The sequence below is a fragment of the Anguilla anguilla genome, chromosome 7, assembly GCF_013347855.1.
Source record: "Anguilla anguilla isolate fAngAng1 chromosome 7, fAngAng1.pri, whole genome shotgun sequence".
NCBI classification, from domain to species: Eukaryota; Metazoa; Chordata; class Actinopteri; order Anguilliformes; family Anguillidae; genus Anguilla; species Anguilla anguilla.
In genome coordinates, this window is record NC_049207.1 from 55,852,437 (window position 1) to 55,864,515 (window position 12,079).

The 12,079-nt window shown below is 40.7% G+C and overlaps 1 protein-coding gene across 4 annotated transcripts in view; it reads right to left on the reverse strand.

The window, feature by feature from the left end:
- bnc2 (basonuclin 2) overlaps window positions 1-12,079 on the reverse strand; it is a 293,681-nt gene that overhangs the window by 188,900 nt on the left and 92,702 nt on the right. The window contains exon 1 of one of the 4 annotated variants that reach the window (XM_035426254.1): window positions 4,195-5,074. The exons of 2 other annotated variants lie outside the window; for them this stretch is intronic. In XM_035426254.1, the coding sequence (XP_035282145.1) occupies window positions 4,195-4,197 (3 nt within the window). In that variant the 5' untranslated portion in view covers window positions 4,198-5,074. Of the gene's footprint in view, window positions 1-4,194; window positions 5,075-12,079 lie in introns of those variants that run through there. One more of the 4 variants, XM_035426260.1, reaches the window with a different exon arrangement.

Here is a 12,079-nt window from a genome sequence, read left to right on the forward strand (position 1 = left end):
AGTCATAACTTCAACTAGGCCTCTCTGTCTCACTTTCTTCTTTGAGGGAAAAAAGACTAATAAATAAAATAAAACAGATCTTCTAAAAAATAATTTCCCAATATCGGAGTATTACAAATACAGTCCTTTCATTTGGACGGGGGCATCAAAATCTTTTCGACTGGAGAGAATTCTTCTCGCGTGCACAGCTGATAAGTCCTACACGCTCAAGAAAATACTGGGAGCACTCCCAGTATCTTGTGCAAACATTTTCAACTATTTTTTTCCCCTCCCGAAATTCTGAAAGTCTGTTTCGTCTGTTAGATGAAAACATTTTGCAGCAGTGATATTTGTTTCTGGGGCAGAGGAATGTACATGGTCTTCACCTCCTCCTGCACAGTGCTCAGACATTTGCAGGACATAAATAATATATGTTATATATATTATATAATTATATATGTGCACTGTTGCTTAATTAAGCAGATCTCTCACTGCGAGGCTTATTAAGTTACTGCCTGTGATCTCATTTGTTTTAAAATTTCACTCTTTATTAAATCCCTTCTTTGGGTCCCTTTTAAAAAAAAATTAATCTTTATCTTTAAAAAAAGGGAGCTAGCTAAATATTACATTTTCTCTGAATGTCAAAAACGCTATCACAAATGCATGAAATTATTAGCAATCTCAACCATCTTGGTTTTGTTCAGTGATATCGCACAAAAAACCAGTAAGAATGAATGAATACCGACAGCACATCATGTGGTTGTGTCCACACAGAGTGAGGAGGTCTGTAGACTCCTTAATGGCTACTGTACTCTTCATAGTTTCAAACCAAACCCTGTGTCTCTTCATCTAAAAAACCTTCTATGTAATGTGACATCAGGTGGAAACTGCTGTTTAATTGACTCTCACTCTCTCTCTCTCCTCGTATCCTACCATGTCTCATAAAAAAACTGCTCAGCGTATGGAAAAACTGAGCCAATAATACTGTACAAACATTTCAGACAAAACGGTTTATTGCATCTGCAAATATGGCTAAAACATTTGATTAATGGGAGTGCCAAAATATATTTGTTTTGGCAATGATGAGATCAAGGTTAAAACTGCTATTATTATCATTATTATTATTCTTAGTAGTAATAGTAGTAGTAGTAGTGTTTTCAGTCATATTAATAAGAGAAGAATATAAGTATTTAACTTTTTCTTGCTGCTAATGGTGATCATTTATTTTGCGTACAGAACATAAACATCAGAACTGCAGTTTCATATACGGTATAACATGGGTTCTTAAGCTCTTTTACTGTAATTAGCCTGGTTTGAAAATAACTTCCTGACACCTAACTTTCCCAGCCCACTGAAAGACTAACACGAGAGCAAAAAAAAAAAAAAAAAGAGAGAGAGAGAGAGCAGGGTCAGATTTCTGCCTGAACAGCTGTATTATCCAACTTAAGTTGCTCTGTTAATTCAGCACCCACCAGGGCCAAACTGGGAGGGGGGGAATAACAGGGAAACATCCATTTGTGGGGAGAGAGTTCAAATGGAGAAAACTGCGGGGACAGCGTGAGGTCAGAGCAGGAAGAACTAAGCAGACCTGTTCTTCATTAAGGGGGACCCCCTGGGGACCATCGCAGGGCTACCTGTCCAAGGGCTTACTGAACCGCCTCACCATCATCTACTCCCCGAATCTACAGGACCCCGGAGGGGCGCTGCCCCGCTGCCGAATCAGCCAGAGACCGCGCTGGAACATGAAAGCACTCCCCTTTCTCAGCCTCTCTCTCTCTCTCCCTCTCTCCCTCCTTGTATCAATCTGCCAATTTCTCCCAAAAAAAAAAATAAAAAAAGACAACATTGCATTGACTTGTGACATGGCGGGATGAGACGTGAAGGTCCGGACCTGCCCAGAAACTCTGCAGATAAAAAGCGATCAAACGACGCTCCAGGAATGCAAATGGGGGGTTTCTGACCGTAGCGCTTGCACAACCTTAAAAAAGGGGGCCATTCAGACAGGAATTCGATCAGGCCTAAATATCATGCACAGCGATTAACCTGTAAACTGTGAGCGGAGCAGTCGCAGTAGCAAGGCCCAGTTCTCCTATGTGACACAAGTCATCGCCTATTTCCTCAGTGTTTCCCCACAGATACGCACAGTCTTCAGACAGCTATCCTTCCATGGAACCCCTCCCTTTACGTCTGTTCCCCAGAACCTGTACGTACCGGCCAGACTGGGAAATGTTTCTGAATCTCCACTTTGGGATCACGGTACAGAAAAGGAAGGAAAGGATCACAGACTGTACGTGTAGATAAACCGCTGTTAAATATATTGGACTCGGTTTGAAAATGCTAAATGTACTTACCCTAGAATGACAAGGCTTTTCACTGTCATTTATTCCCTGTTACAGAAAAACTATCATGAACATGGCATTCTTTAAATAATCAAAAGAATGTAAATTTTGGCATTTTACCTATTATCTCAGCAGTACCCAGTGTCTTTAATTTTTGACACTCACAACGTCAAGGCCAGTGTAGGAATATATAATGTATATTAATTTAAGTTTGGTCACAACTGACTGAAGAATGCTAACGGTAATGTTTCATAGGCTATTATACGTTACATTTGCTAAATTTACAATAAAACATGCAGCTGCATCTGTTCTTTTAACGTCATAAATCAATCCACTAAGTGCCTTACTCGCGTTTTCAGTCATGGTGTTCCATGTGATGTTTCTGTTTTATTTGTGAATTTACTGTCTGACTTCTTTTACATTGACAGCTATTCTCGTACCAGTTCTGTCTTAAAAAAGATATTTCAAATCTTAACAAAACCTTCCTGGTTACATTACTAAATACATGACTGATGGCAGAAGAATAACTATATATGTACTTTAGTATTTTTTCTTACATTATCAATATCTTAAATAAGTGTTTGTACTGGTACAAGCATATGAAAAATTATATTCAATGTTCACATGCCAATAAAACACAGAACACATTATTATTATCACCATATCTTAGATGGGTATCTATGTGTTTTACACAAAACAACGTTCCTTCCTAAGATAACTATCTTATGGTGAAAAGTTAAAACTTTACATGCAAACTGCTAACCCAGTATTTGGCTATAAAATACGAGGGCAGGACTGCGTAATGTTGCAAGCAACATTGCAAACAGCAAGTTTTATATGAGGTTTCAGATTAAATACACTTCCATTAGTTGTGCCTGAAACTTACTGCTTAAAATTTGAAGCTGCAAGCATGTTTTTTTTTTTTTTTTGGTCAGTGATAGTACCTTGTTGTCACCACACATTTCACTAAGCAGAGGAATCTACATGCCCAGGTAAACTGCAGTTCAAAACACTTTTCTTGGGCCAGAGTAAACTTTACCTGAAACTCATGCACACGCCCAGACAAAACCACACTTACAGTAAGTTTCAAGCACACACAAACACACTCACACGCGCGAACGCCAGCGCGCGCGCGCGCGCACACACACACACACACACAGTCTAATTATTTCATAACGTTGTCCGCAGATGAACACTATGAATTGACCAGTTTTGTCACTGTTAATATTTAGGATTAGCTACAGCTTACTGTGTATACTTTTTTTAAAATTCAACAAGTAATTGTGTGCTATGGCATAGGATACTTTACCCAATGCCGCACGGGAATTGTTTAATAAAAATATTCCAGAACACCGGAAAACCGGTACAATGTTTGTCAGGATAAAATTAAGTTTGGATATATTTATACACACGATTCAAAGCCCGGGTCCTGGGTTAAAATTGATGTTACATAAATTTTACACTACAGAATAAAATTTTCTTCTTTTGCACTCGATTGTTTGTTTTAGCATATTGTATATATCCATATGTATAATGTAAGCAATGAATTGAATGCTACAATGTAACCTACATAGCTCATGAAAGTGATTTCTGTCAAATAACAAAAATAATACACTCTAGGTATCGGTCAAATGAAACAGAGCACAGCAAAGACTTTAAGATGAACACACAGAGCGGAATAAGAAGGGAAGGAACATAACTCCGAGCTGAAGTGTTCCTTCAGCTTCCCTGATTGGGCTATTTAAACATGCTAGGCCTTGAATATATTTTTTAAGTTTTTTTATTTAACTTCGGCACGCACCGTTCCGAGTCTGTGTGAATGTATGTCTGAAAGTGCGCACAGCCGATTGCCGGAGTGAAACGTTGCGATATTTACCATGTCTGCATGTTGCAGGAAGACACCAGGTCCTAAGGCTTTCGAACTTGCCGTCCCCAAAAGTCTGATTTCGCCCTCAAGCGGGGAAGTTTTTTCTCCCCCCCTTTCAATCTCAGGGGGGATTGAAAAGTCTGAAGATGTCCCGGACCGCACTGCTGAATCGCAGTCGAAATGGCAGTTTTATTACTTTAATACGCTACACCGAATCACGTCTTCCTTAGCTTGGATTTTTTTCCGGAATTCTTAGTGGTTGGTATCATGCATGAAGACGTTCCTTGTGATACACGGTAGGATCTGAAAGCACAGCTGTCCCCTTTCCCAAATCCTGAAACGCAAAAGTGTGGAGGGAATGCGCTGACAGAAGAAAAAGTGTGCTGTTATTGGTGTCCCTTTTCAGAAACAGCAAGTTCTTGTACACCTGGGGAGGAAAGAGGAATCTTTCGCCCCGCGGTCAGCTCCCTCTCTTCGCTTGCGTTTAAAATGCTTACTGTGCTGAAGCACAGCAGACTGGAAAACAGACGATTCGAGCGATTTCTGGGAGTTCGGAGCGTTCACCGTCGCTTTGCTGAAATACGTCTTATATTTTACTCCACAGTCGATCTGCTCTGCCTTCCGAGTAGCCTACAACGTGAGTGAATTATAGTCTGGATTTTGGTCGTCACGCTGTTGTGTAGGGTAAAGAGTCACATCTGTGTGTGACAGTGAGCCAACTAAACTAAACCCTGCCCTGCAGACATGAAAACCGTCAGGCACTTATTAGTAGCCTACTTGCGAACCACTTCGTTTACTTTCATTGCGGGGAACGCCGCGATGCGTACGCGAATACGGCTCTGTAGCCTACGCCGCGTTCTCGCGACGAACAACTCATGTCTTGTAAAAATTTAAAGCAAAAATCGACTTTTTTGACAGCGCTGACTGTCATTAAAAATATCAATATGAGTCTAAATGCTTTTTTTCTGAGAAATGAAAGATAACTTAAGTACGTAATATATCTGACGAGCTGTCGATGTCTTTTGAAAGAGAAGTATGTGTATTTATCTAATTAAGCTCATAAGTCATGGTAATTAACACTTAGCTCAGTTGCTTGCTTATTATTTTTCAAAAGCTTCGGCAGAACACCTTCCCTTTCTTATAGGAGTGTGTTGGAATGAGACAGCTGCTAAATACAATGCATTATTCAGAATGAAATCATTAATATTTGGACTTTAAGATATGTGTCACCCTGTCCTGCGCTTCCAAACTTGTTTATGAAAACAGATTTTTTTTGTCAGATATTAGCAAAGATCTACTGAAGTTCTCCTTCGTTTTTTTTTTTACATTTTAAATAGAATGTGAAAGTACAGTAAAACCTTAATCTAAAATACAAATGATGATCGAAGTATTCATTCGTATCAATATAAATTTTCTTATTTTTTCTCTTGACATGAATGTGTCATAAATATTTTAAAACTGTCGAGTTTTCAAAAGTTTCAACCGCACCAAACTGGGTAATCAAGAGTAACTAGTGCTGCGACTTCAGAAGCGGTGTAGAAGACAACACTGATTATAGTGAAATGCCATTTTATTATTATTATTATCATTATTATTATTATTATTATTATTATTATTATTAATGTTGTTGTTGTAAATCCTAATTATATGTGTGTCAGTGTCTGTGCTTGTCAGTTTGCATGCGTGTATGTGTGCCTTTTTTTTGTTAAATGCTTATTGTGAAATAAATTGTTTAAAAGGAAAACTAATATAATTTGAAAAAAATTTATGTCGTCTGTCTTGCGTATAGTGGAAAATAGCTTTTTTTTATTTGATTGAGATCTTTGCTTCTCTGGGGAGATTTCTGACCCAGCTCCATACATATCAGTCCCCAGTGCTGGAGGGCTTTTGGATGCTGTCAGGACCCTTTCTCATGCTTCCACTGTAGCGTGTGAGCGTTAGTGTCCAGCAGTCTCCTAGGCTAGTGAAACCCACGTACAGGAAGTCATATTCTTCCCATCAACACTATTATGAATAGATCAGAGCAGCTGAGGATGCCTCAGAAGGGCATCAGATGAAGTCTAATAAGTCTCCGGTCTGAGGAAGGCCGGACGGGGGGCGTCCCAGAAGATCTGGGAAGGAGCTGGAGGTCTGCGTGCCAACAGCGAGGCTTGCATGTGATCTAAAGTTCAGGTCGACGTTGCGTCCGCACCATCCTCACTTCCTGGTTCAGATGCATCGCTAGGCCACATGAGGTTGGGTTATCCGGGAGCCGGGCCTATCAAAGTCTCTGGTTTCTGTGAATTCAGTCCCAAGTTCCTCAAGGGTGAAGCACGAAGAATGGATTCCTACGAGTTTGAAGAGTTTTGAGGACCAGAGGTCGAAATGAGTGGATCGGTGTCATGAGGGGTTGGGACAGACAAGTAGACAGAGCGTAGACGTAAGTGAGGACCAATAAGCGTTGGAGAGAGATGAGGAGAGAGGGGGTGCAGGAGGGGGTGTAGGTGTACCTGGTTCTTGGGAGGGCTGAGTTTTGGCTGTAGATCCAGCTAGGGGGACAACAGCAGGCCCTGTAGCCTCTACAGTAAGTCCTGAAGGTGGTGAGGAGCTGCGGGACTCGTTTCAGGGTTGGACTCGTAAGGTTGTCAGATGAGAATCGTTGCTGCACTGTTCTCTGGGGAGGTCAGAGGATTATCAAACATGTCTGCTTGTCTGAGGCCCAAGGATGTGGTTGTTTTCGAGGAGACGGGAAGGTTCTAGTTTAGCGAAGATTTTGCCAGGTAATACAACATCTGGGACTGTGAGAGGCTGAACTACATTGGAATGTGCACTGAGAAAAAAATGCTTTGTTGTTTTTATGCTTATCTGTCAGCAAATAACATGGAAGGCATTAGCATTTAATTGGCAACTACCGTTGCACAAGTGCTTAGACTGTACTGTTTAAATCAAACGAAACACAGGAGACCTAATAATGTTTAGAAGTCAGTTTTCAGCTGACACATAATGTGACTGTTGTGCTGTGCTCTTCTGGGTAACATTAATAAACATGTAAGAATGACAATGTGCTTTGCAGCGCTCAAATTGGGCATTGTAAAAACGAGTGTTCTACAAGGCGACCAGCCCTAATCTCTTCTGTGTATTGTAAGCCCTGCAGTGCTCGACAGAATCAAAGCTGTTCTAAATATTATGCAGATGACAGTCTTCCTACCTGAGGTGGCAGGCGGAGACAGTTGAGCTTCACAAATTCTCACAGGTGCTGCACTTCCTGTCTCTCAGTTCCCAGCCCAGCAAAGCGCATCACCTGCTCCCTCAGTTTATGCACATAAATATTTTTATACCACGGTCTGGGTGAATACTCGATTCTGATTGGCTGGGAGGTGTGCTCTGAAATAGATTAATGCACAAGTAGTTCAGGTCAAGCCTAATCACTGTTCTAAATTCATACGCTGCCTGGCTAGCTGACCAACCTATGTAACCATAGCAACACGCTGAAACGGTAGAAGGCCTAGTAAACAACTTTGTAAATTAGTTAGTGCCAGTCAAAAAAGTTTATATTTGTGGGTGAATTGCCCCCTAAATATGAATGACCTCTGCTTATATTTTAATCTTTGACAAATGGATGTGGCATAAGCGGAGGAATCCACTCCAATGTGTTAAAACCCTTTAACACACACCTAGTCTTGGATTATTCCTAACGCGTTCGCACGACTCTCCATTTGTTGGGTTTTCGCCCCGACAGAATTCCTGTCCGGTCATCATGAATTCTGAGTATTCTCTCATCGTGACTGTGACACATGACAACGGCGCAGCCACACGGAGAGGTTGTTAGGGGCTGGCTGGGCTGATGCCCGTGCTGCATTAATGGCCTGTGTGTTCCTGGAGGTGAAGACTGACACGTTCGGACAGCATGCAGAGGATGTGTTATTTCCTGTGTACGCTGCTCTTTGACGTGCTGGAGTGAATTAAATAACCTTTTTTTTAATGTTTGGAGTTTAGAATGTTCCTTCTTTGATGCTTTTCTCCCGCAATTTAACGTGGCTTTTCTCCATTTTGGGGGGTGTGTGTTGGTGTGTTGGGGGGGGTGATTGCCGAAGCTAATATAATGTGCCATCCATTTCCGCTGCAAATGGCCAAAGAGGCTATGTCTGGACAGTGTATCATCAAATGTGCTCTTGAGCAGAACATTCCCAAGACAGAAATGCAATCACATTTTCTTACAGTCTGGCTGTCACTGGCTTCATATGAATTGAGCGCAATGTTTTTGAAAAAAAATAATAATGATGCTGCGCTGTTCTGTGTTCAAAGTTCTGTTCAGTCCTGATGATTCATTTTTATTTTGGTACCCCAGATATCCTCTCTTTCTATCTCCAGCACTGGGACTTTGTTCCAAAATATTTGCAGTAGCCCTTAAATATCTTTTAAAAAGTAGTTAGATCTTGCAAGCAAATTCTACCTCCATTAAATCATAACAGTCTCACAGAAAAACTCCAAATAAGGTGTGTTACTTTATGTATCTGACAATATATATCACTGAAGGATATGCACGCCTGCACATGGATGCTTATACAAGGTAACTCTTACGTGAAATAAGATTAAAAACTGGTGAAACAGTATTTTTTTTTAAATGTGGGATCAAAATAAAAAGCAGCTGTATTTTGTTTGGAGTCCTGGGTGCATTGATTTATGAAGTGCTACACAGTCTTCTATGACAGCACTCTGATCTCAACAACTGAGGAACCTGAGTGCCAGACGAAGCTGTACAGGTGAATGTGTGCCAGGGTCTGTAGGACTTAATGACGCATGACAATAAAGAAAATCTCAAAATTGGGGGACTGCGTCCAGATCAATACAATATAATGAAAAACAAATACTGCTCCAGCAGCCTTTCTGCCCTGGCATTGCGTGACAGTTTCTATCATTGGTTAGTGCAAAAGGGGACAGGAGCATTTCTGTGAATGAAATTAATCTCACCATACTCAGTGTGGGCTGCTAAATATACCGAAGACAAATAAATTAAATGTGTTACAAAAATAATGTGGAAGCATGAAACAAAAGCAAACTTACAAGGAAATACAATTTATGCAAAAGCGCGCAATCATTCTGTACAATACTGATGTCTTAGATACATACTGTGAGATGAGTTCAGCGTGCTGTAGATGTTGAAAAGATGAAAATAATGTGAAACAAGCACCCCCTATTGGAAATAATCAGGGTCATTTTAACTTCAACAATGGAGAAACAATTAAAATGTCATTTTTATGAATACGATCTCTTCCCTCTCACTCTCTCTTTCTACCACTTAAATGTTCAACTGGACTGAAAATACAGCAATAAATTAATGTTAAGCAGAAATCACAGAAAACATGATTTTTAAATTCTTAATACAGAATCTGATGCTAAATTCACCCAACAGATTTGAGGCAAAATAAAAATGACCATTTCTATTTCTAATCAAGTTTGCCATAATAATAATTGTTATTATTTTTGGATAGGAAGGAACTTGTGTGTTTTGTGCAAATAGCTGAAGTGGCTTGTTTGTGAACTATACAGAACTGAGTTTCCCTTTCTCACAACTAAAACTGACAGAGCAGATAAACCAAAACCAAGACACTTTCCTCTAAATTTGCAGTGCATTTAATATGTTTGTAGAATATTCCATAAAAAATGCACCAAACTTGGTACTTCTTCCTGCTTCTAACACAAAGTGGCCTGTCAATGAACTCCAATCATCTGCCTAAACACACAGCAACTTCCTCTCCTGATTGAGTAAGAAATACCTGACCCAATATTTATCATATCTGGTCATGCGCATTTATGAAGCATAATTAAACTCAAAAAAGCAAACGAGTTTGAGACTCAGACACCACCTCAACAAATTTGCTGTACAAAGAAAAACAAATACGCAATCTTGGTATCCCCAGATGTTGCTCATCTTTGGCTGATCTATTCTGCCAGATTGTGCAATCTAGTTCAAGATGATTGGTGGGTGTCATCTTTCTTCTATGTTACTACAGAGATTACGGAATCACTAATTTATGTTCAATTAATATTCATCGCTCTACATAATCCATGCGGTATGGTGCAATCGTTTTTTGTGACATCACTTTTGAAATCCATTCGATGACAAAAGACCAAAATGCAGCAGCAGGGGCTTGTTATGTGTGTATGTTCCAAGTGAACCTTCCTATGAGCTGCTGTTAGATGAAAAAGCTGAACATGTACATGCTTAATATCATATTTGGAAATGAATGACTAAGCCTCCATTGCCAAGAAATGAGACCTTTTTTTCAGGAATAAATGCTGGCTCACAAATGCCAAATCTCGCAACTAATGGGGCAGATGTTGCGAATTATGAGTCAGTCTACTGACTCTGAAATCGTTTCGCAAAATGAGGATCTTAATGAGAACCACTGTCTGGGGGTCAAGCAACAACCTAATCACACTGTCAACCGACTTATCTTAATTCAACCAAGACACTGAACCGGCGAACCAACAGCGTGGATCTGAGTCCATGAGACGGTGCCAAAGCCTGGACCTCCTCATTTATTTTCTGATCTGGAAGCGCACTGGCTGTACATGTTGGAGCCGATCCACCTTCGCTGCCTTAAAAGCACAAACCAACAGAAAAAATCAACATATGGAATAATGGGGGTATTGGACCACCGTTACGCAACACCCACCCACACATCAGTTTCATGCTGCTAAAATTAGAACCCCTCAGACGAGGTACTGCACCCCTGCATGAGAGTGTCTGTTAAATGCCAGTAATTTTAAAAGGCACATTGTGAGCTAAAAAATGCTTGTAAATTTGCTGATTTGGGTTCCATTACACGTAGGGGCGTGTCCAAAGGGGTGGCACCGTCCGCCTCTGTAATTTGATTGGCCACCCCCAGGTGCCACCCCTATTTCTCCACCTAAAATAATGCATTATTATTGGCTGATGTAACTGTTGGTAATACTGTGGCCCACCCCTTATACACCCTGTGACCTCCCCGCCCTGGCCACCCCATGCAGCTCCCGGTAAGCCCCCCTGGTAACACACGGTAAAACCTGGACTTGGCGGGATTCACGTCGTGCGGGTTGAATGGCGGCATCGCAGCCGTCCTGCGTACTGCACACAAGCAAAGCGAGCGCAGCGGGGAATTACAGAGAGCTGCTGTCCCTGTGTGTCCGTCGGTTCCCACCAGGTGGTGCTTCAAAACACCCTAGCAAACGTTCATAAAATATGTCCTCTCAGGCTACGAGCACGTTAGCATCAGTTTTGCTCCAAGGCACTGGCAGTGGCTGGGTTCAACTGTTTGGCAGTCACACTTGTTTGTTAGGACAAAAAAAACAACTGTTACTCCAAAAGGCCAGCCTGAAGTTAATGGTTTGAGAAGATTTTAATTACTGTAAATATCCCAGTTACAGTAAACCTTAATGCATTTACTGACTGAATTTTGTTGTTGCACCAAACAGTGCAGTTTGTCACAATTCACCCTAAAATCTAATACTTTAATTACTTTGAATGCATGGATGTCTAACGTTTCACACATTCTGGACTGTAGGTACTGTTCTGAGAAGTCATCATCAGCCACAAACTCCAAACAAACTCAGGTTTTTTGTGAAGACTATTTGCAGAGGTTCAAAGCTCATACATGTGAATCATGCGTGAACCATCTAAGCGATGGATTCTCTTTAAACTCTGATATGTGATCACCCCTGTGAACCAACGATCAGACAAACGTACAGTAGATATATCTAATGCATGCCCTGCATGATTCTGATGATGTCAAACTGGTCGCTTTCTGCGTCTGAAGCCCGGTGATAATTATCTATTCCGACAAATTATGCCCAGCTACTTAATAACCACAGGCATTCATAAAAATAATACATAAATAAATGAGCACAATCTTACTGAAACTCCTTTGGTTCA